Source organism: Pseudonaja textilis, chromosome 1 (assembly GCF_049901715.1).
Source record: "Pseudonaja textilis isolate UNSWEBS1 chromosome 1, rPseTex1.2, whole genome shotgun sequence".
Lineage (NCBI taxonomy): Eukaryota > Metazoa > Chordata > Lepidosauria > Squamata > Elapidae > Pseudonaja > Pseudonaja textilis.
Genome location: NC_141990.1, coordinates 68946776 through 68972719, shown reverse-complemented (window position 1 = coordinate 68972719; position 25944 = coordinate 68946776). Strand labels below are relative to the sequence as shown.

Genomic DNA, 25944 nt, shown 5'->3' with positions numbered 1-25944 from the left:
TTAATCAACACGGTATTATCAAATCTTTGCTGGACTAGAAACCTAATCTAGATATTTGATAACAAACAAATAACACCAAATTGTCGATTTCCTTATATAAATTTCTCATTTCATGTCCCAAATAAAATTGTAGTTAAGGATTGTACTTAAGTTGTGTCACAACAACAGGAAATACAGTTAAAAAATTTCCCACAAATTCTGAATCTGTTCAAATCTCCTTCAGCATTTTGAGTGGGGGGTGGGGGTGGTAATGGCAACACACTAGACCAGTATTGGCAAACCTTTTTGGCACCGAGTGCCGAAAGAGGAGCACACGCGCAGGGGAGCACTGGAAACCAGAAGAGTAGCTCCCCGGTGCGCATCGGGAAGCTGAGCTTCCAGTTTTGCATGTTGGCCCCTGCTTCTTCTGGTTTCTGGCATGCATGCACATATGAAGACCAGCTGGCCAGCATGCATGTGCACCCCAAAAATGGGAAGCAGCTTCCTAGAGTGCACATACACACCGGGGACTTGCTCTTTTGGTTTCCGGTGCTCCCACATGCCTGCCGGAACCGGGAAGAGCAACAGGCGACAGCTGGCTTGCCCAGAGAGAAGGGTCTGTGTGGCATTTCTGGCATGCGTGCCATAGGTTTGCCATCATGGCACTAGACTATTTTGAATTTTCCCATTATCCTTTGGATTAAATATTGGGGAAAGGTATGAAAAATGGATGAATTCACAAAAATAATATCCATTCCACTGGATAAAGTCTTATGTGTGATTCATCACAAATTGGATACAATAAAGCTAATTGATAAGAATCCGATCTTACCAGTAACGTTAAATTATAAGGCCCATAGCAGTTTCCCTAGTTTCAGAATATGTTACCACAAAACTATTCTTATCTACCATGAAGACCTGAAGTTCATATTTGCTAAGCCCTGAACTGAATGCAATCTTTAGAATATGGCTCACTATCTATTTAATTATCAATGAAAACTTAAATTATAAGGACAAAAACATTACAATTTTTCTTAATTTAGTTATCACTGGAAACTTTCACATGTGGGTAAATATATAGCTCATAATCTTCATTTTTAAAAACTTAAACCACAAACTTATGGAATTATGTTGCTTAAAGCATGTCGTACAAATAGACACACACACACACATACACACAGCACCACCAACAGTAGACATGTCTTAAATTATAAGATTTTAAGAGCACTTTTAATTCATTTTGTAAATATTGTTTTACTTATCAAAGCAAAGCAAAATATGTACAAATCTGTATATTGTACTTAAACTGACATTCATTCCCCCACAAAATACAAATATTACATTACAAACAGTTTTTAAATAAGCTGCTCCTTCACAATTTACAGACTTCCTCCTACTGCAGATTAAGAATTTTAATGTTTATTACCTGCAACAGTTCTCTGATAACTAGATTCCCCTTTGTAGATAAAGATTTAGGAACAAATGTATAGAATATCCATTTTATTAGATACTATATTTTTAAAGGTGTAATTAGAGATTGCATAGATAGAATGTGCCCTGTTGAATTCTGGAAGTTGCTTTTTTTTTAAAAAAAAAGTGGACATTTGTCTGTGAAAATATTTAGTTTTATTTTTTATTGTATTTGAATTGAATGGAAGAGCACCAGAATAAGAGGAATTTGTAATGTTTTTGAAATGGAAGATTAAGGTCCCTGACTCTAAAGCTAGAGCTGAATTATTTTAAGCTAGCAGCACTTAATGGGAAAAGCCTTTCATTATCAGAATAAAAACTGATAAAGTAATTTAATCCAGTTTTGTCTCCTCACAGAGAAAGCAGCTATGCTGTAGAAAAAAATGAAATAAAAAGGAAAGGAGAAGAGGGCAAGGAGGCAAACACAAAAATAACTTGAGATTCCCCAATAACTAGTTCCCCTGGATGGATATTTTAGTAAAATATTTACTGGCCATGAAAGAGACTGTAACAGAAAAATGAAATACAAATGCAAGAAAACATTTTTCTTACATATCATCAGTTCCTTCAAATAAATATTAAAAAAGCATTTCCACCAGGTATTTTTAGGAAACACTGCAAGAATCTTTTCCATGTGAGCAACGCAGCCTGGATGAGGTTCTTGCATGGTGATGTAAAGCAAGAGAGGCAACATTTCTTTTGAATGATAATGAAACAAAAGTAGTAGAGAGTAAGAATAGTGAAACAACTGAAAACAAGCATAATTTACATAATTAAAGCCAGGTATTTTATCCATAGTTTGTCCAATGTCTTAACCTTTTCTATTTTAAATATTCAAGTTGGAATTATATATATTCTTGCCCTTCTAGAACAGTCATGTATGCAGATTGGCTTCATTTTGTCTGGTGTTAAATTAGTGGCTGCTTCTACCAATAAGTACAAAGCATTCGTTAACTTTTCTGTTGCAATAAGACTTTGAAATTCTGTAGCTCTCGTATACTTGTAGAAAGTCTGTGAGAAAGAGAAGGGAAGAAGGATTGAGTCTACAGAAGTTCAGCATTAAAAGAAGGAAGCTCTTTCTGCGTGAAACACCAATTTGATCTAAAACTTAGTACTGCAGTTCATTAAAATAATTATCTCATCCACCTTCATGTGTGTATCTGATGCACTTAAATTCTGTAATTATTTAATTCGACTAAAATGGTCTGGATTCCCTTTTATCGTGAATGATGGCACTGTTTAAGTTACCTTGAGAGGACATTATAGCTTTTGGAGAAAATACAAGTAGTCCTGACTTAACAATTGGCAGCTTAACAATTGCTTGAAGATACACTGGACTGAAAACAGTTAGTTACAAACTTGTTTTCAAAGTTACGACTAAGGTACTACCTCCCCATTGTCACATGACTTCATTTCAGATATTTGGTTACCACCATTTCCATCATGCCACAGTCATGTGACTGTGATTTGCAACAATTTTTATAGTATTCAGCAGAAAACAATAAAAGACACCCATTAGATATGCTGGATTTGCTAAATGACCACATGATTCACTTAACAATCATGGAGACCAGCTTAACAACTGTCATAAAAATGATCGTAAAATTGAATCAAATAAATAATTGCAATGATTTGTGACCAGAATTCTGGGCTTAATTGTGTCATAAATTGAGGACTACGTACATACACACATACATACATATATATTTTTAAAGTCCCTATCACATGAAGAAAAAGCCCAGCCTATCACTACATAACTATAACAAATTTCAAGTATAATTTACCTTCCAAATGCATTCAAAAGGGCAACTATTTCTTGCCGTGTCAATTGAAAACCTTTGGATGGATTGTTCTCAGAAAGATTCTTTATTTCTTTTTCGGAGAATAAGATTTTCAAAGCAGTTCCTAAACCTTGAGTCTGAAAGAGAACCAATATATTAAATAGCAAGAGTACAATATATATTCATTAACAACTTTGGGCATTTCTACATTGCAATAATTTCTACTCCCGAATCTCTCAAAAGTGATCTGAAAGCCAATTATCATCTCTATTTCAGTGACTCAGACCAAGAACACGCAGTAAAGTCATAACTAACTCCAGGTAGCGGCAGATCTTATATCAACAAAATCCTCTCATTCTCATTCACCTCAAAACAGAGACAAAACAAAGTAGACTAATCTCCATTTTCTAAATGCATATTGTTGTTTTCAGTTCAGTTTATTAAATTAATTATTGAATGAAGAATTAAAATCTCATGTTCAAGGAATGAAAAGGAGCCGTAGTGGTGCAGTAGTTAAAATGCAGTATTGCAGGCTGACTCTGCCCACTACCAGAAGTTCGATTCTGACTGGATCAAAGTTGACTCAGCCTTTCATCCTTCTGAGGTTGGTAGATTGGTGGGGGTAATATGCTGACTCTGTAAACTGCTCAGAGAGTGCTGTAAGGCACTATGAAGCAGTATACTGTGTTTCTCTCAAAATAAGATCTGGTCTTATTTTGCGGGGGGCTCCAAAATAAGAATTAAGGCTTATTTTGGGGGAAACATGATATCAGGGTGATAAGTTTGAGTGGACACCCCACCTCCCGGCATGCACAAGAGGCAGTGAGTACGCGGGGATTGACAGTGTCCAGCAGCGGCTGCAGCCCGCCAGCCCCTTAATTGATGCGCTCTGGGGCTGTGAAACCTGTGCAGTTGATTACCTGGCCAAGCAGCAGACAGATGCAGAGGCATGGGGGGAGACACACGATCCAGATGCACCATGCAGGTTGCAGGCAAGACGAGAAATGCAAAGACGAGACTCCTGAGTCTGGCTGCCCATACCATCCTATTGCTTCTCACCTTGCCTGTGGCCCACGTGGCATGTCTGGATGCCTGCCTTCTACCCCATGCCTCTGCCTCTGCCTGCCAGTTCTGCTGCATGAAGATGGGCCTCCCGCGGCCACCCACCCACACTGTCTCATAGCCTCTTGGCTTTCACATGGCCCTGTGTCTGGATCGTGTGCCTCCCCATTGCTCGGACAGGTAATCAACTCACATGTGCTGCATGGGTTGCGGCTGCTCCCGGACACTGTTGGACCCCATGCCCTCATTGCCTCTGGTGCTGGCCACACTCACTCACACCCACTCTCAGCTGATGACGACCTTAGCTGGGGCTTATTTTTTGAGTAGGGCTTATATTAGGAGCACACTAAATAATCAGGCTAGAGCTTATTTTCTGGTTAGTTCTAATTTTGGGGGAAACATGGTATAAGTGTAAGTGTTATTATGCAGTATTTTAATATAAATAACAAATAATATTTGCATAATAGGGTATGTATTCGTACTATAAAGAAATTGTATTATATAATTGGTGAAATGATATGTACAACTTGCATAGCTTGAATGTCATAATATAGCAAATGTGAAATATCTGGCTTTGTAGTAAAGCTAAAATTTACCATATTGATATTAACCGGCCTTAGAGATGCAGAGTATAGGAAATAGTTAACCTGGTGTGAGAAACTGTTTTGCTATGTAAAAATGTTAACCTTAAAACATGAAAAAATATCACATACCTGTAATTTTCCCCATAACCGACATTTATCACATCCAACACAATCCATTATGCGAGATATGTTCTTGAAATGCAATCTGAATTCTTCCTACCAATATAGAAAAACATGTTTAAATCTTTTTCTAATGGCATTAGTGATTCTAATGATGGTGGGCCAACATTTTCTTCTCTCAATGTTTTTTCTCTATTTCCTAATTTTGTGTATCATTTTCCTTTTAGAGGTAACCATTTAAGCCTTCAAACTAATTAGTTCAAACCATAGTTTGCAACCACTTTTAATCTGATGGCAAGCTGGCTGGGAGTATCCATAGTTATTCTATAAATTCATTTATGTCAGTTTCACTAAGTACTATTGGCTTTGAAAAAGATACGTTATCAAAAGGATGAAATGAACATTGCTGTGGTGAAGTTCTGCACCTTTTGTAGATGCGTGGAACAACATATCTAAAAAAGAGGTGGAGTTTGCATTGGAATGACTTAATATTTATTCCATCATTTGATCCCTTCCCCTGGATGCTTCTGCTCCTGGCGTTTCTTTCATGTTCTCATAAAAAGTTTCATTTTTTCATGTAGTAAAAAAGCTTATGAATTGGCATTTACCATAAAGCTATAAAGTATAGCTTTATTTATAACAGTAGAAAAAAGAAGTTGACTCAAAATTATGCAAGTAGATAGCATGACAGAGATTCTGATTAATGTATCTTACATTAATCCAGTATCTTACATTCTAATGACTTTTCTGAAATATTACTTGCAAGAACTTAAAAGTAGCTTGATGTTTACTCATGATGTTGCCTCAAATATAAAGCAAAATAATCAAACACACACACAAAAGTAAAGAAACATGATTTAATCTAATTTAAAATGTCTTTCATTTGTGCAATTTATATAAATTGTCAATGTAAAAACTATGTTTACCTTTAAAGATCTGGCCTCCTTTTTATTTCCGGAAAACATGGACTTTTCATCAAAATGCATAGGGAAGGACCTAGATAAATTAAATAATGAATTAGACTTATTTAACTAAACTGTTTGGATACTACTAATAATGTTCCACTTTCTACAATTACTTGAAATATCTACAATACCTAAACTGTTTAAAATACGGCTCAAGAACCAAAACATATGTTATAGGCACATCCAGTTACATGGTTTGTCCAATTCTATATGCACTGCAAAACAGTTACTTTTATGTTTTTTTTCTCAAAGGATTCTTAACAAATGTTTCAAAGGAAATAATAACATGAAACTCTTTATTACATAGCAGTTTTAGCCACAATTCTCAATTTTGTCTTTCTCTCCAACTCTTTTATGAAACTCTTCCTTTTCTTATCTGATGTAATGTCTTATGGGCTTTGTAGTAAGACACTAAATCCCTTCCCTTGCTAAACAGAAATAAACACAATTATAAACTAAGTTTCTGATAATAGAGAATATTATGATTCAAAAGATATAGAAAGAACTCCATCCAAAACTACTTACTATATGCACATCATGATATCTGACAGATCTTTTAACAACTCTGCTACTTATAGCTATTGTCCCCAGAGGGAACTTGTCAGCCTAACACGGTAGACTTAAGAAACCAATGCCATAGAGGCTAGGATTGCTTTTATTGTTAACAGCTACAGTAACAGAATCTTGCAAGTCTGATAGTCTTTTGTCCTCCCTCTTTATCTAAACTTGGAACCTGCTTCTTTGAGAGAGTTTCTCAAGTTATTTTCTTGGCCCAAGTTCAAATTCCACTTACTTTAACCATTTCCTTGCTAGTGGTTCTTCCTTCTCTCCCTCAGGGCCATTCCCTATGCCTTTTATTGAATAGCAATAGCACTTGGCTATAGTACTTGGACTTATATACTGTTCCATAGTGCTTTACAGCATTCTCTGAGCAGTTTACAAATGTCAGCATATTGCCCCAGACAATCTGAGTCCTCATTTTACCAACATGGGAAGGATAGAAGGATGAGTCGGCCTTGAGCTAGTCAGTATCGAACTCCTGGCTGTGGGCAGAGTTAGCCTGCAATACTGCATTCTAACCACTGAGCCACTAGGGCTCCTATTGAAGTTCACCCAGACCTTCTAGCTGTTCTCTTGCTCTCTGTGACCACAACATCCTGTAACACAGAGGACTCATCATTCTAAAATGCATTAGTTGTCCACAAAAGCATTACAATATAACAGATTACTAGCTCACTGAATTCACTTGACATGGTACCTTTCTCAACAATTTGACATTTCTAATCAAAACATTTTATCTTTGGGGTTAAGTAATTCAAAGGAAGAATCAAAAATTCAAAAGGATAAAATAGTCAACTTTCTTATATATTGGCTGAGTGTAGCATCAGCCAGTTTTTCAGCAACCTAAAACCAATTTCCTGTAGCTATTAACCACATGTGTCATTTTAGCATAATGTTTCATTTGGCTTCTTTGGCCACCTGCATTTTTTCCAGGTATCTGTCATAATCCTGAAGACTTGGCTATCTGCTTCAAGACATTTGACTATGTGACTAAGATGAGAAGATCAATAGTACACAGTCTACTTAAAGCCTTGTGTTCTTTTTTCTTTTGAATTAAAAGAAAACAGATATTAATTATTTGCACAATTTAAACTGCAGCTTGATTCAAATGTGTCTTTTGTCTGACATGCATTATTTTCCTTTCTGGAAAGCTTCTTTTCCATTGCAAACATCCTTTGGATTATCAAGTTGCTTCCCACATCTTGCTAGGCAAACTTTTTTGTTTAAGATTTGGGATTATTAAATTATTTATAATTATTATTAAATTATTAATTATTTAATTAGATTATTAAAGAAACCCAGCTAACTGAGGATGATTCAATACATTATGGTTAAACAATAGTTTAATGTGATATGTAAAAGTCTGTTTTAGTACTTTCATTTTCCTGCATTTCCCTAAACATCTTCTGAAATCAACTTCAGACAATTCAGTTATCTGTATCTGAATACATACTAAAGGTAGAGAAGAAAAGCACACCTACTTTGTATCTTGGAAGATTTCTAACAAGAGAGACTTAGTTTCTGTATCCTCCTGTGAGTTTCCAGTATAAAGGTCCACAATTGAACGCTCAAAGTATGATGCAACCTTTGACAATGCACGTAATTCCACCAAATACAGGAAATATAAATTTTTTAGTCGTCTTGGTCCTTCACTTTTTGTTTCAGTAGGGTCAAAACGAAGAGCAAATTCTTTGACATTAGGTCCCCAACGAGGTCTTCCCCATGTTTCTGAGCAAACAAAAACATTGCTTTAAAGTAAATATTGAAATTATTTTTATGGCAATAGGGGAAAAATTAACTTCCCACAATAATAAAAAGAGAAGGGGCAATTTACCTTCAAGTAAATAGTTTGCACAAAGATGTAAGTTGATACTTGCATGAAGTCCTGAAATAAGTTTATAGAATACACGTTTTTCAAGACAAAGCCCTAGATGGGATAAAAATATTGTTAAAACTGAATTAGAAAATAATTCAATAATCTAGCTGGAAAGTATTTTGTTATAGAAGTAGTCCTCGGCTAACAACTATTCATTTAGCGACCGTTCAAAGTTGCATTGGCACTGAAAAATGTGACTTGTGACTGTTTTTCAGTTACAACCTTTGTAGGATCCCCATGATCATATGATCAAAATTCAGATGCTCGGCAACTGACTCATATTTATGACTGTTGCGGTGTCCCAAGGTAACGTGCTAAGCAAGGACTGTTGCTACGTCCCAAGGTCGCGTGCTAAGCAAGGTCAATGGTGTAGCCAGATTCACTTAATAACCAGGTTACTAACTTATCAGCTGCAGATTTACAACTGTGGCAAGGTAAGTCGTAAAGTGGGGCAAAATTCACTTAAATATCTCACTTAACAAAAGAAATGTTGGGCTCAATTGTGGGCATAAGTTTTGCTTTTTGAGACTGGCAATATCCCAAAGGGAAAAGGGAAATTTTGATGCCTTCAACTTTTGCAACTTATGGAGATGAGTTCTGGAGAACTAATGGGGATTATCCAGAACAGCACAAATCATTGCAGAAAGTATCGGTAAAGTTTTCTTCTGTCCATTTGTATTAACAGGATCCCCTACAGCTCAGTGGTTCTCAACCTGTGGACCCCTGGGGTCAATGATATCATCACAGTCCGCGAAGGCTTGAAGATGATTTAATTTTTTAGTTAAGTCTTGGTGGTCTGTGACCATAAAAGGTATTTAAAGAGGGTCCATAGTGACGAAAAATACCCACTGCTCTAGCAGATTGAAAGCTTTCTATGGCTGGCAAAATATTTTTAATTCATTCAAAGCTAAACTGAAAAATTAGAGAATAAAGCATTATTTCAAATTCTGCCTTATTCCCACTAATTAGTTTCCAAGTTAGAACATCTTATGAAAAGTAAATTGTGTTAAAAATGCTAATAGATCTTTTTCTTTAGCTTGCAAAGAACAGAAATGGGTAGTAGCCAGATCCAAGGTTCATTACAGTTTTTATTTTGTTTATTTTTATTTTATTTGTCAATTGCTTACAAGATAATAGGTATAAGTAAAAACATAGTTATGAATACATGGATACATATAAGAAAAATAAAAAAATATAAAAGAAACAATAGGACAGGGAAGGTAGGCACAGTGGTGCGCTTATGCAGGCCCCCTACAGACCTCTTAGGAAAGGGGTGAGGTCAATAGTAGACAGTCTAAGTTTTTTCTAAAGTTTTTGGGGTTTGGGGAAAAAAACACAGAGTCTGGGAGAGTATTCCAGACATTGACCACTCTGTCACGTAATGGAAAACAATGGTTTTGTTTTATATTTAAACCATACAACAAGATGGAGCCAAAGAGGGTGAACTTTGCCACATCAGAGAAATTGATCAAAGCAATTCACTGATAAAACATACCTTGAGTATAGGAGATATTGTAATATTTTAGATAATATTTATACACCTGATTTGAATAATAAAATCAGTACTATGGTATTTCATTCAAAAGTGTAGTAATCACTATTTTTTCCATTTCTATGTGAGTGTGATACATGGCTCCTATGCAAAGTTGACCTAGAGCAGAGCTGTCAAACTTATTGGCCACGCCCATGTCTGCGTTAGGAGAGGGGAAAAAGTCATGATACATCATGTAACCCCGTGATGACTTGAGTTTGACACCCTTGACCTTAAGCTTGGAGATTAAAAAAACAGTTGAGCAAAGCATTTAAAACAGGTGCTTTGCAAAGCCTATTAGAGTGAGTGAAACACTTCTGGATACATCAAGCCAGCCATGTCCTTTTAAAGGCTAAAACTTTAAAGCATTATTTCAAATGCTATCCTGGCAGATACATGCAGAGAATTGGGAACAGCCTTCAAAAGAACTGCACAGGCTGCCATGGTTGCTTTAAGACTTTGAAGAGAGATATGTTTTTTCTTTAATTAACATGATTTGTTGCAAGGCATGTCTTTTAAATGTTTTGCATATCCCTAGTTAATGGTACACATTAATTTCACCATTGAAAGCATTTAGTAAAAATGATAAAGTCTTGCAAAATGAGCAAGTTTTTTTAGCCAACAGGTTGACTGTTACTACATTTTTTTCCTTGAACAAGAATGCATTCTTTAATCTTTAAATTTCACAGAACTTTCTTAATACACAGAGAGTTTGCAGTTTTCATTAAAATTTTGGTGATACTGAATTTACCTTCTAGCCATGTATAAAAGGATTCTCCTGTGAACACAAAAATAATTAATTTCAAACAAGGTCTAGACATATCAATAAATACTTTGAAAATCTATAAATTCACAGCATACTTCAAAATACGTATCAAAATTATCTAGCCCTTTCATCTAAAATTTTGTGATAAAACTGAATCTTGATGTATCACTTCACTGTTGCTCATTTAGCATTCTTAAATATTTATTTCAAGTTGAAAAAAGGGTTCAGATGTTTTAAATCTGATTTATGCTTATTTCAAAGCAAGTCATAGTAACAGAATTTATATAAGGATCCCTGGAATGTAACAGAACATCAGAAAGCTTAATTACTACCCACCTGCCTGCAAACTGAGGACCTGTATACTGCACGAGTCAAAAAGAGGGCTGTGAAAATATTTACAGACCTTTCACATCCCGGACATAAACTGTTTCAACTCCTTCCCTCAAAATGACGCTATGGAGCACTGCACACCAGAACAACTAGACACAAGGACAATTTTTTCCCCAAAAGCCATCACTCTGCTAAACAAATAATTCCCTCAACACTGTTCAACTATTACAAAGTCTGCACTACTATTACTATTAATCTTCTCATCACTCCTTATCACCCATCCCCTCCCACTTGTGATTGTAGGACTGTAACTTTGTCACTTGTATCCTTACGATTTATATTGACTGTTTCCTAGTATGATTTGATTGCTGATTGTACCCTATGACATTAAGTGTTGTACGTTATGATTCTTGATTCTTAACGAATGTATCTTTTATGTACACTGAGAGTATTTACACCAAGACAAATTTCTTGTGTGTCCAATCACACTTGGCCAATAAAGTATTCTGTTCTGTTTTGTTCTGTTCTGTTCTGTTCTGTTCTATTCTATTCTATTCTGATTCTATTCTGCTTTGCTGGACTTCACAAATTTAATAAAGATCCCTAGAGAATTACAGAATTCATGGCAATTCTGTATGCATATCATCAATTATTAATAGTATCTATTAATCACGAGAAAAGGATTAGTAGTCCTAGATAACATTTGTGTTCCAATATAACCAATAAACTTTTGTTATGCAATTTTTTTCTTTCTCTTCCCTACTTTATATGTCTCACTGAAATTTATTCACTAGGTACAGTGATGATATTATAAAGTTGTAATCCTGTGGAATTTCCTGCTCATTATGTTTTTTCCAGAATCTTAAATAACACAGTAAAAGAATACTATGTCACAAAAACTTACCATCATCTTCTCCTGAAAAAAAGTTATAAAAGATAAATATTATAATTTATTCCATCTTTATTTCTGCACAGAATATCAAAAATATACTGTATGTGTCTGTTAAAAAAGGTCAGAACTCTCTGATTGTAATTAACTCCAACACTATTTTTCTCAAGAGTTAAAGAGTCAAACAGTGATATATTTGCCATCCATAATAAAATGGGAGAATACTGGAACAAGATTGCAAAGGAACTTGATTTTTAAAAATGTGTTATTTTTTCTTGCTTTTTGTTACAAGTTATAGATCACTTTAAAAGAATGTGTTTTGCACCTCCCAGAATAAAAATATCTAATTAAGAAACATAAAATGAGTACAGATGATTGGATGTAGATTTTTTTAAACTAAATTGGACAAGCTGCATTATTTCTGATACTTATTGATTTAACTGAAAATTTATCTGCATTATTTCTGATACTTATTGATTTAACTTTATATTTCTTATAAAAAAGTGCCTTCTCATTCAAATTGGAATTATTTACAGAACTGCGTTTTCAGATGTGATTGCTGATCATATATAGCTAGGTCTCAAAGTCTTTGAGATGAATGTATATTTGCCAAGTTGAGTTGAACAAAGACATTAAAAAAGCTTGGATAATAATAAAAATATTAGTGACAATATCTCTAATGCCATCAAACAATAACATCAGCCTACTCCAGATCCTTGAGAAAGACTATGTAGCTGGATAAAAATGCAAAATCCATTCTAAAAACCTGGCTGACTGTGCAATAAAACATAATAATGTTTTATTTAACTAATATTTAGAATTATTATATTACAATTACAAAAGATTGAATGACTCACCCTTGGTTGGTGCCAGTGGATTTAGTGGACGATATACAGATCGTGGCCTAATGAGAAAAGTATAGTAATGTAAGTTTCGGCAATTTAAGAAATTTTAAATTTCAATATAAAATAATTTTGCTCTCTATTTTCACTTACTTAAAGCAATTTTCTTCATAGATACTGTTCCATACTCTCCATGCGGAGGGCCCTTTGTATCCAGTGTATCGTTCTGGATTCAAGAGCAAATCCACATATTGAGCATCAGGTGATCTCTCATCTAATAATGAAGAAAAACTGTGCTGCTTTATTATGAATTGGAACACGTAACATTCAGTATAAATAGCTGTCTTAATGTAAAAGACCAAATTAAAACAACAGTATATAAAAGCATTTATGAAGAAATTAACATTTTGCATTTCATATTTTTACATTGTAAAAGGGAATATTGTAAATAAAATGGATATTAAAGATAAATATGTAAAAAAAATTAAATGTGACATATTTATGTTTTATTTTATATTTTTATATACAACTGAACAAAGTACAGGTAGTTTTCAACTTACGATGACAATTGACCCCTACATAAAATTTGCTCCATTTTATGAATTTTTTTGCCATAATTAAGTGAATTACCTCAGTTGTTAAGTTAGCAACATGATTGTTAAGTGAATCTGGCTGCCCCATTGACTCTGCTTGTCTGAAGGTCACAAAAGGTGATCATGAGACACCCCGCCCAAGATGCTGCAGCTGTCATAAATATGAGAAAGGTGCCAAGTGGCTGAATTTTGATCACATGACCATGGGGATGCTGCAATGGTTGTAAGTGTGAAAAATGCTCATAAGTCACTTTTTTCAATGCTATTGTAACTTTGAACGGTCACTAAATGAACTGTTGTAAGTCAAGAACTACCTGTACATGTCTCTGTTTTTGTATTGAGCGACTAGTTTTCATCTGGCTTTGTTCTATATTGTCTGTGTTAATATTATATTGTAAGCTGCCCAGACCTGGTTTAGAGTTAATTAGGCAGCAATGAAATTTAAATAAATAAATACAACAGAAAGTCTGTCTTAACTTTTATTGTAAAATGTTGAAAAAGTAATGAGCTACTTCTGCTACAATAATTATTAAAAATGTATGTTTTTTCTCTGAGTCTTAAAGACCCGTTTGATTTTTATGATTTTCCAATATAACTGTATCTGCCAAAAACCAAAAAAACAATCACATATAAAAGCAATGTAACCATAAGCAACATACTATACATCTATGTGACATCTTTTCATGTACTTGGAAGAATCCTATCATATGTCCTATTAATCTTTTCTCCAAGGCAGAATATTGCCAAATCTTTTCATATCTCTTTGGAGGACAAAGTGCCATTAGTGTCCAAAACTGGATATGAAAATAGGGTATCACCAAAGCACAGAAAAAAATAGAACGATTGTTGGAAACAACAGAAAACATTTCTGTTGGTGCAGTTTGAAATTGCACTTGTTTTTTTGTAGCCATATCTGCAAATTTTGTAAGTATTCCAAACCTTAATTACAATGTTGGAGAATATGCATCTCTGGCTGTATCTTATAGCAGCCCATTTAATATCTTATTTCAATTTTAATCACAGAAGAATCTTTGATGATCACTTTGAATATAATTTCCAAGCTAGTTTTCCATTCTCATAATTATTTTGCCAATCAGGTTTCCCTTAGATTAACATATTGGATTAGTAGTATTTGCAATTAATGTTATACTTCACATTAGCTAAGAAAACAATTAGAGACGGTGAGCCCAAATGTTTATTTACATTTGGGGGATTATTACAAATGGATCTATTTTAAAGAGCATTTAACATATTCTGTTTTTAAAGTACATGGATATTTATTCTAACTTTGTTTACTTAGTAACACAGTAAAGAAAATCTGGCTCAAATTTTACCGTCCAATTCACAAAAATGGTCCTGGGAATCATCATATCTGGCCCAGTCAATGAAAGCTTCTTTACTTTGGTTACTACATGAAAAAGAGGTTAAAATATTAGTTCTGGACTGAACTTATTAATTTTTACATAACTCTCAACCTCCATAGGAATCAGAGTTTATTCAGCATTATTAGGATGGGCCTGAAAAAAGTATGTTATAGTCCCAACAAGCTTTCACAGACGCTCATAAATTAACACTAATGATTAAAATTAAACAGATCAAGACAAGAGAATGAGAATAGCAGACCCTTATATTATTTTTCATGTAGTAAGAGAATCAGCAACTACTTTCATAACTATTTGCAATAACCATTAGAGTTGCATAGTTACTGTACAGATGCAGCAGAATTAGATTACATATTTATGCTACATCTGTTGCAATAAATGATTCTTCATTATTGTTGCTGTATAATTTTTTCTGAGCTCATTAAAATTAAGAAAGTTTACATCTAATACTAGAACCATCTGACCAAAATAGAGGTGATGAATCAATGAGTGAAATTCATTGTTATATATCCCATTAGAGTACAGTTTTAAGAAATTAAGAGGCAGTTATTTTGTTGAATCTATCAGTTCTCTGATGCATACATTCATCCCATGTATAATTTAAAGTGAACTGATACAAATGTTTCAAACAAAAGATACATCAAATATGAAACTATTTTGTTTCCTCAAAATATAAAGGAATAAAAATATAGAGAACCATTAAATTAAATAAGAATTAAGCCTTCCACCAATACTGAAAGTATAATTACCTTAATGTACTATTAATTGCACCCAGTTTGTTAGCCTGTTCACAGTCTTCACGTTCTTTGGTATGGTTTGCTATCTTTGAATACTGAAAGATAGAATATGTCATCTTTGTATCTTCAATAACAATATTTTAGATAAATACTTGCCAGTTATTTATCTAAAATATTACTGACTTCAAAATTGTACTTAATTTTTCAATATATTACTATCTCTTCCAAATCCTGAACTTTCTGTTGCATGTGTTCCCCCAAATCCCTCATTGTACTAAAGAATTATCAAAAACCCTTAGTCCCATAAGACTCAGACATGAATATATTTTTTAAAAACATGAAGATTATACAAGGAGTTCCCTGAGCTTTAAAAGCACTGCAAAATGTTTATTTCAAGAGACTAACACAGCAATAGAATAATATAATTATTTCTTTAAGTTATTTTTAAGCCAAAATTTATATCATGTTATCTTTTAACCAGTTTCCTATTCTATTTTGTTCTATTTGGAATGGTTCTATTTAGTCTCTTGCTACCTTTGAAAACAGAAATAAAAAGAGGCGGGTGTGGGTGGAGGGAGGAAAGAATATCAACTCTGCTTCTATGACCAAGCAGCATAATGAAATATACTACTGCCAGCTACAACTTCTTCTCTATTAGAAGAGAAAAGCAATATACAAACAGCAAGAAGAATGCTGGCCCTGGTTTTGCACCACTGAGTAACATAGCACAATGTTACATAAGAATTTGTAAGTGGCATGAGTGGACAGCAAACTCTAGGTTTTATACATCTACTATTTGCCATATGTAAGAGAGGGCATTAAGATTATTTTGAAAGAAATTACTTACTTTGTTAGCACTTTCAGCTTTAATTCCAACTGGAACTTTACTCTAAAATAAATACAAATAATATAAGCATTTATCTTTACTTTTTTTCAAGCAATTTTCAACCCCAAAATAAATAAACTAAAGAAAATTCAGAATTGGAGCCAAACAGTCAGGAAGACTAATTGTGCATTAATTCCACAGACAAATAAACTGACTCTTAAGAAAGTTTCATTTATTATGACAGGTTTTGATGTCTGCACGTCTATTTCAAGGGAGTCAAATTCAACCAAAGGCAAAGGATTTACCTATAAAATGCTTAAGAAAAAATGATAAATCCAATTAACATATCAGGAACTTATACTATACCCAAAATCTACACAGCATTTATGCAAGAGAATGTGCATTTAAATCATCATTCTGTCACTGACATCCACTTATACAAAATCCTCACAGTAACAATAAACATTATGTTGTCAGCAGAATAGTTAATCCAACGGACGAGAATATATGTAGCTCAGGGTTGAACTGTAGTGTTCTTAATATTCTCTGAGCCTGGTTGTTTGCTTATAGATGTTTCATTACCTACCTAGATATTATCATCAATGATAGTGAATGTGGGTATTTATCTACAGTAGCTTGCGTTGCCAATATTGGTAGGGGTGTAATTTTCATTTGACAGTTCCTTGATTAGGGAAAATAGCTATTAATAAAAATAAACCATTTTTACATACCACTCAAGAGACAATAAAAAAACTAAGAAGGAAACAAAAAGAGGTGGATCAAACAGAGGGACAGTTTGGTTTTGTGGTTAAAGTGCTGGTCTAGAAACTGCATGACTGTCAGTTCTAGTCCCACCTTAGGCATGCAAGCTGGCTGGGTCAGGATCAGTCAGTCCCTCTCTGAGCCCAACATCTCACAGGATTGTCATTGTGAGGAAAATAGGAAGAGGAAGGAATGTTAGATAAGTTTGCCACCTTTAGTTATTTATAACTATGAGTGTGGAGGCGGCCATATAAAATTCCCAAATAAATAAACAATAATAAAGACGAATCAATAAAAATAGACCAGAACACATCCCTTCCAGCAGTCAACACTCAGACAATCAAGCAGAGAGCAATATTCCAATCAACCATTAAACCAAGGAGAAAACCAATACCATCAGGACAAACTATATAAACAGTGAGAAAACCTTATACTCACCGTCACGAATGATGTCACCTAACTGCAATCCAACATTCACAAGCAAACAAAGTATACCAAGGCTACAAGAGTCAATACAATATTGTTTCAGCTTTCTGCTGTTTTGAAACTTACCTCAGGGCAAGGCTCTACATGGCAATCTCTGATGGAGCAATGGCCATCATCAGCCCAGAATGGACATGGTCTTTTCAGATTAACCTTAAATAACAATTTTTTAAAATGTCATTCATATTCATCCAAGAAGCATTTTGCCTTTAAAATTATGAGATTAAACAAGTTGAACAAAAAGGGAAAAGCTCACTGGAAATAATTATAAGATTTTCTGAGAGCTTCTCTGTAACAGAGGAGGAAATACAGCTCATGCCAAAGATCTTTAAAATTTGACAGTTATAATTTCCAGCAAACAAATTGCTACATATTGTTAGGTTTCCCTTCAGTCCTTCAGTTATATAATTAGTGCATTTCATTAATTCACTAAGAAAAATAGTATAATTTTTTAAACTATCGGAAGTTATAGGTTTCAAACTAGTTAGTAGTTACCTTTAAGCAACTTTTGCAAATATCTTGCCATGAGTGGGATGTTTCCAAATGTTATCCATTCCACCCTCAATGGATGTTCATTGCTACAAATGACCTTCCAGAATGCGTTAGGCAGCTGCATTTGTTCACAAGCTTCATGCAGCTGCTTTGAAGGCTTTCCCTGCCTATTGCTTTGGGCACATTTACACACAGCCACTTTATAGTACTTTGTTGGCTGCCCTAAAGGGTCATCTGTTCATGCACACCCAGAGAACCCGGAAACAGCTCCAAGGAACTTCCAGGGGATGCAGCTGCTGCCTAAGGAGAGACACTAGTAAATGCGTTGCAGAGATACTAGTAAATGCGTAGCCCTAGTCCTCCCTTTGCCCCACTGCCTGGATCTCTTTTTAAAAAATGTTTAAAGATTTACTTATTTCTTTACATCTTATTCCTTATTTTTTCATTCCTTTCTTTGGAGAATTAAAGCTAGCTTTCAACCAGCTTTATAATAATATGCTGTTTTTAGTTTACCTTGTAATACCTGAAGTAGTCTCGTTCTTGAAGTTTCTGTATTTTGGGAAAGATCTTAAAATTGTTGAAGTCATCTATGCTTTCTATGTCACATAAGCAGTCATCAAGTAATCCTTTTACCTAGGGAAAAAAACCCAGCTAGAAACGTTATTTACACTAGAGATTTAGTCTGCAAGAAGAATTAAAAATAGTAAGAGGTGTTAGGAATTTAGGTAGGAATTTAGCTATTTTAATTGATCTAGTTATGTTATAAAATCTAAAACTAAAAAAGAGAAGCTACATAGTTTGGTCTCTTTACTTTGAAATAAAAAGAAAATGCTTCACAATTGATCTTCCTTTTCTTCATTATAATGACACATCTGTCAAACAAAGTCTGTATTTGTGTAAACTATCCACAGTATTAAACCACAGTAACTAATTAGCACTAGACAACCCTTAAATCATCATTTCAAAGGTATTTTCTCACCTACAGAAACAGAACGACCAAGGGCAGACAAAAAGGCAGTGGGTGCAGGAGTGATTTCTGATTTCCTGCCATTCTTCCTACTGAGTTTCCAAGTGGGAATTTGGAAGGGAGCATTGAAAATCCCCTTCCCTCTCCTTTCCAGCAGAGTAAGTGGTTGCTGCTGCTGGGTAGGGGAGAGAGTGAGGGATTGCCAATGGCTGGGAAACTGTTACACAACCCTGAAAATGAAGAACGTATGACCATTGCATCAGCCCAGCAGCAGTTAGTAGTACTGAATCAGCCATAATTCTCCAATTTTAATTCTGCTGGGAATCAGGAATCTTGGATTTTGGACACATATTGTAAGTTAGTCCATTTGAGGTGGCTTGGTTCAAAAATTGTTGCCCTGCTATATGCTCTTTCTCCCAGTTAAAGGTCATGACAATGAGAGTTTTAGTAGTATGTAGATTAATATTTTATACAATGTTTAACTATATGAAATGAATTCAAAATGTAGCTAAATTTGAAATAAGCAGTATTATGTTAAGATATTTGAAACATTTGTCGTGTTCTTGCACCGCAAACATTAAAAGAATAAAGTATTTATTAAATATCAATTGGTATGAACAAATTAGACAAAAAGTATTTCCAACATGTATGGAAATACTTCAACAATCTCCAATTATCACATGATTATTGGGGTGGGGAGGGGACAAAATATGCTACTCAAACGAAAATTTAAATGCTAAAGCTTAAATGGAGATTGTACTCAAGAAGAGTATCGTGGCTAAGACCAAGGGCATCTACAGGTGTCTAAAAGGTTGAAATAGTGGTCAAGTCTATATGACTGAAGCCATTTTGGATATGTTACCCAGATGTAGCCACCATTTTGAATGCCAAGGTTGACTGAATATCTACAGAGCTAACATGAAGGCAAATGTGGATCTACAGTTTGATCTCCATTAATTTGCAAATAGGAAAATAACTCTTTTTGCCTAGCAACAAAATGACCCCTGACACATTACACAAAGCTTAACAGTGTAATAGTAAAAAAGATAGCTATGAGGGACAGTGTATTCTGTGGAAAAGGATTATACATTCAAATTCTCCAATAAAGGGGTATGCTGTTGCTTTAGAGCCTGTTGAGTAAATATTAGGGAAATAAGTATGGTAAAAAAAAGATTTTCTAAGTCTTCTTTCATCTCCAATTTGTAAGTTTTACAACAGTACTTAAATGATTTTCGGTGGTTGCAACTGTCTGCAGAAGTCCATCTGGTGGCCCAGGTCAAAGCCCACTCATTGCCTAAGTTCTCATCTCTGGGTGTACCCTGACAGCCTGCTCATTGCCTCATTCTTTTCCCTCTGATATATTGACAGTAAGCTAAACAAAGCTTCTTGCTGTTTCAGACTTGCCTTCCTACCTGTTTTCAAGAATGATGAGCATGTTTTTGCTTAGAGGTGTGATATATAAAATTTTATTTATTATTTAAATTTATTTGCCACCCATCTTGTTTTGAAATGATGAAATCATAAATACTATTCAGAGGATTAGTGCCACAACAGAGAGGGCACATTTCCTAGGTCCCATAAGATGGCAATATTTAATTATGAGGACCTAGGATTCACCCATTTTGTTTTATTGTTTAATTACATTTTCCAAACATTTCATGATGGCAAAAAGTTTGAGAAATGCTGGCCTACCAACTTTAAATTTCTTTAGCTCTGTGTAAGGTTGGCAAGTATGAAATTAGTAGAAGTCCCCAGAATATTTCCAGTTTTATTTAGAATTTGGGCAGATTGAGCTAAAACCCTAAAGTGCTTTAATGAACAACCAATAAGAAATAACCACACATTCCTTCAAAGCAAAGAAATGTAGCCTTTTTACAAGGAAAAAATAAGGATACTCACTTCCAATTATGCACTAACTAGACTCAAAATAGATAAAGAGACAATATCTCTTCATAACACCATATATTATATTTATCTCTGCAAGATATGAACTTGAATTGCTTTTTAAAAAGAGGCATATTAATGAAGGCTACTATTGTTGAATAAAACAGAGAACATTGACTCAAGTTTTGCTTGCTTGTGGTCTTCCTACTGATATGCAGATTGAATTGTGACAAAGGAATGGTCCTTGTATGCTAGGTAGATAGGCTACATAGGCCTTTGTGTGGTCCACCACAGCTCTTACGGTTCTGGAGAAAAAAATCCCACTGTGATTAGCATGATTTACCATAAAGGTATTTACTTGCTTATAAGCTTCGCAAATCAGCTGCACATGGTTCTGAAGACAGTTTCACCAAAAAAAGTATTCTATAAAACAAAACTAAAGACAAATGTAAAGCTCATTTCACACAGTGGCATCCTATGTTATTTTAGACAGCTATTATAAAACTGTGTTTATAAATCTGCATGCCACACAGGTACATTCATGAGGGAGACTGTCTCTAGACAGTTAACAGATTCTGCGATACTATTCATGCTTTTTTGTGTATTCATAGTCTACATTTCAAGAAAGCCCACCCAAAAATATTTCTAATAGGAAAACACGGGTTAAAAATAAGTTTCTCAAAAACATTCTCAATAGTTTGAATAAGGCCAGGGGGCATTACGTAAAAATCTTTCATTTTAAGCAAGCATCCTTCACCTTATGTCTGACTGCCTTGGAGAGTGAGCTTTCTTTAGAAGCACCTGTTTCCCCAAAGAGGGAACTGGATCAAACAGCCAGAAAGAAGGGACTGCTCTTGCTACATAGCTCTTCACTCTGTTGACTTTTAAATAAACTTTTTCATGACATATAATTTGGAGTCTCTTGCAAAACCCATTGAGCTTTTACAAAAGATAATAAATATTAAGCACTCAAAGCTCTCTTTCCCCTATTGAGCAAGTTTTGCACTTCACTCACACAGAAATACAGTAGAGCTTCTCCCCACCCAACTTTCACATAAAAGGTCCTTCATTCTCCCTCTCTCTGCTCCTTTCCTTACAAGATACAATATAATCCTGGTTGACATTATCTCGGCTTAATTACAAATCAGCATTAAACACTTGCTAACCTAGAGCAAAGAAGCATCCCCCCCCCTCCCACACACACACAAGAAGAGAGATTTCCAGCGAGGTCTCAGCGAGTGAGTAGAGGGCGAACCCACTTTCTCTCGCAACTCTCCCATCTCAAGTCCAGCAGGAAGCAAGTAAAGGGTTTTGACACTCTAAGGCACTCCACATCCCTATGGCTTTTTCCTCCCCGAACTCCCTTCCCAACGGGCGACTCCGCTCACCTGGGCCTCTATCTCACACCAAAGGCAGCCAAGAGTCACCGCTGCCAGCAAGAGCTGCGTCGCCCGATCCCTCTCCGCTGCAGTTCTCCGGACGATTCCACTGCTGCTCATGCTGCAGAAGCCGTTCGCCGGGGGACCTGAGGGGACCGTGCCCCGCACCGCCGCCTTTGGGCAGCCAGGAGTACAGGGTGTCCGCCGGCCACGCTGGGCGGGAGGCGGGGGGGATGCCTTCCCTGTCCCAATCCCCCACTCTGCCGGGAAAGGAACCTGTCAGGCGAGCGGGTGGATGCGCTCCCCTCCTCCAGCCGCCGCCGCCGCCGCCGCCGCCCTCGCTCCTTTCCAGGTGCCAGACCTCACACAGACACACACACAATACTGCGAAAGGAGAAGAGGCGCGCGCGCTTCGCCAGCAAGCACTTTCCTTTACATAGGAGGAGGAGGAGCAGTAAGCAGCAGCAATCACAGAGCTTCGCCCCGCGCAAAGCTTCTTGGGAAACGTAGTACACCAACCACCTCTCTTCCCGTCAGCTTATCTTTCGGTCTCCACAGTACCGTAACTCGAGTGACGAAAGGGGAGGGGCGAAGAGAGTGGCCAATAGGAAAGAACCACGCGCACCTTCAAAACAAGAGGAGGTAGTTTATAACCGTCAACAGAAGGTAAAAGGTCTCTAGAGGGATTGGGGGGGGGGGGGGGGGAATGATCTTGCGGGAAAGGCGAGGTAGTGATTAGCTTTGGGGAAGCATTTTTTGTGCAATATGTTCTTCCTGCCTATTTCTGTACAACATTCTTTCGCATCAGTATGTAACAGCGAGCTGTATGTCACTTGCTTATAGGTGGTTTTGTCCTCATGGCTGTTTAGGAATATTTACATACACTATTATTTTTCCAAATATTAGGGATTCTATTAACAGATGTTCAATTCAATTTTAGAATACTGATTTTTTTAAAAAACAGCTTTTGGGATTATTTTGTGGTTACAAAACACTAGAATAATATCACATCAAAGATGGAAACTTTGAAATATGTTGCAATTGTGGAATTCTGAAGTATTTAAAGGTCTTGTGTACACAACAACAAAACTTTTCTATACACAAGTTAGTGTGCTTAAGGAGGATAATCAATTATGAAGAAATATCTCTTTATGAACTTCCCACTTGTGAGGGTGGCATATAAATAAATAAAATACCAGTAGCCTTCAACTTACAACTGAAAAATGTGACTTATGACCATTTTTCATGAGTATTGCATCATCCTCATGGTCATGTGATCAAAATTTGGATGCCTAGTGTGTATTTATGATATCAAGTGATCACCTTTTGCAACCTGACAAGCAAAGGCAATGGCGAAGCTAGAATCACTTAACTGTGTTACTCTTAACTGCAATAATTCACTAAGCAACTATGGCAAGAAAGACCATAAAATGGGGCAAAACTCACCTAACAACTTGTCTACAGAAATTTTGGGTTTAATTGTGGTCTTAAGTTGAGAACTATGTATAATCGGTGTAGATGATGTGCTGCTCCAGAAGCCGCCACATAATACTAAATAAAGTTTATATCCTGAAGCAGTCTTAACATAGTTGATGCTGGATTCATTTGTAGAGAAAAAGCAAACATTTGATTTTTGAAAAAGGATTTTCATAGATGTTCTTTTCCATCCTTTTTCTTGAACCTGAGCATTTGTGTTGGGCAAATGCCATGGTGAATTTATAGATTTATTGTTTGCTTGATTTTGATAATTTTAAAGGTAACTTCAGGTTTTTGAAAATGCACCTGTTACTTTCCCTATTACACATAAATATTTCCAGACAGGTTATCATTCCAGTAGTCTCCCTTTTCTCTGCTGTTCTGTATGTATTTAACCCTGCAAGCACATTTTTCTCAGCCTATTCTTAGTAACAGTGTCCTTAAGTCTTTAATCTGGGTCTCCTTACTGCTAGACTACCATTAAACATTAATTGATTATGCTCTCCAGTCAATGTTAATTCTTAGCACTTAAATAGATTTTTTTAATGAGGATTTGTCACCATATTGGTCCTTTGGGTTTTCCAGTGGTGCATGCATTGGTGCTACAGCTGAGTTAATGTTGATGGTTGTCCTCTTCCACCTTTCCTGGCATTACAAACTTGTCCAGAAATTCTGTCTTCATGTAAGTGTTTAAAGTATAATCTTTGAGGGAGATCTGCAATACAGAAATGTGAAAAGTAAATAAATGTCTGCCTCCAGTGATGAGTTGGTTTCTTTGATGATCCATTTATTTGTTATGTTAGCTATCCCTGGAATTATTTGAAGACTTCTTCCATACCAATATTCAAAAGTGTCAATAGACTTTCTGTTCTGTTTCTTCAAAGTCCAGTCTTAAGTACAAAGCCATAGTGATCCTTCTTTGAACTGAACCCTGTGGCACTGCTGAGGTGTTATGGAAGACCAGGATGCTTCAATAGCGTCCTTCAGCTCTTCTGCATTGTTCAGTCTCATGTCTCTCATCTTTCTCTTGGCAATGCACCATAGATTCTCTATGGGGTTCAGGTCAGGCGAGTTTGCTGGCCAATCAAGCACAGTAATCCCACGGTCACTGAACCAGGTTTTGGTGCTTTTGGCAATGTGGGCAGGTGCCAAGTCCTGCTGGAAAATAAAGTCAGCATCCCCATAAAGCTTGTCTGTGGAAGGAAGCATGAAGTGCTCCAAAATCTCCTGGTAGATGGCTGCGTTGACCCTGGACTTAATGAAGCACAGTGGACCAACACCAGCAGATGACATGGCTCCCCAAATCAACACAGACTGTGGAAACTTCACACTGGACTTCAAGCATCTTGCAGTGTGTGCCTCTCCATTCTTCTTCCAGACTCTGGGTCCTTGGTTTCCAAATGTGATGCAAAAGTTGCTCTCATCAGAAAATAGGACTTTGGACCACTGAGCAACAGACCAGATTTGTTTTTCTTTAGCCCAGGTAAGACTCTTCTGACATTGTTGTTTGTTCAGGAGCGGCTTGAGAAGAGGAATACGACATTTGAAGCCCATGTCCAGGATCCGTCTGTGTGTGGTGGCTCTTGATGCGCTGACTCCAGCCTCAGTCCACTCCTTGTGAAAGTCCCCAACACTTTTGAATGGTCTTTTCCTGACAATCTTCTCCAGGCTGGGGTCATCCCTGCTGCTTGTGCACCCCTTCCCTTCCACATAACTTTCTATTAATGTGCTTTGATACAGCACTTTGGGAACATCCAACTTAGTTTGCAACTACCTTTTGAGACTTTCCCCACTTATGGAGGGTGTCAATGATGGTTTTCTGCACAACTGTCAGGTCAGCAGTCTTTCCCATGGTTGTGATTCCTACTGAACCTGACTGAGAGACCATTTAAAGGCTCAGGAACCCTTTGCAGGTGTTATGGCTTAATTAGCTGATTAGAGTGGGACACTTTGAGCCCAGAAGATTGAACCTTTTCACAATATTCTAATTTTCTGAGATTGTGGATTTGCGGTTTTCATGAGCTGTAAGCCATTATCATCTCAATTATGACAAATCACGGCTTGAACTACCTTGCTTTGCGTGTAATGAGTCTATCTCATATATTAGGTTCACCTTTTAAGTTGCATTACTGAAATAAATGAACTTTTGCATGATGTTCTAATTTTTCGAGTTTCACCTGTACATACCATTAAAAGGTTAGAATTTT

The 25944-nt window shown here is 36.0% G+C and overlaps 1 protein-coding gene and 1 long non-coding RNA gene across 2 annotated transcripts; one reads left to right on the top strand and one right to left on the bottom strand.

The window, feature by feature from the left end:
- Positions 1–1182: 1182 nt before the first annotated feature.
- ERO1B (endoplasmic reticulum oxidoreductase 1 beta) lies at positions 1183–22668 on the bottom strand. Its single transcript, XM_026705218.2, has 16 exons — positions 22271–22668; positions 18545–18664; positions 17609–17692; positions 16316–16357; positions 15481–15563; positions 14684–14757; positions 12910–13030; positions 12772–12818; positions 11930–11941; positions 10681–10707; positions 8357–8449; positions 8004–8250; positions 5923–5992; positions 5006–5092; positions 3234–3367; positions 1183–2460 (listed from the first exon to the last, which is right to left on the bottom strand). The coding sequence occupies exons 1-16, from the start codon at positions 22379–22381 to the stop codon at positions 2400–2402; spliced, it is 1413 nt and encodes a 470-aa protein (XP_026561003.1). The 5' UTR covers positions 22382–22668; the 3' UTR covers positions 1183–2399.
- Positions 22669–22873: 205 nt separating this feature from the next.
- Positions 22874–25944, top strand: LOC148127652 (uncharacterized). The gene is made up of 2 exons (XR_015744291.1): positions 22874–22927; positions 24622–25944. It is a non-coding gene; the product is annotated as an uncharacterized LOC148127652 (long non-coding RNA).

Bases quoted from the DNA above. Each gene is read 5' to 3' on its own strand.
- ERO1B (XM_026705218.2), bottom strand. From the start codon at position 22,381: ATGAGCAGCAGTGGAATCGTCCGGAGAACTGCAGCGGAGAGGGATCGG. The intron at 17,693-18,544 runs GTAAACTAAAAA...TTGTTATTTAAG, and splicing joins ACTACTTCAGGTATTACAAG to GTTAATCTGAAAAGACCATG. The intron at 8,251-8,356 runs GTAAATTGCCCC...TTGTTTGCTCAG, and splicing joins TGCAAACTATTTACTTGAAG to AAACATGGGGAAGACCTCGT.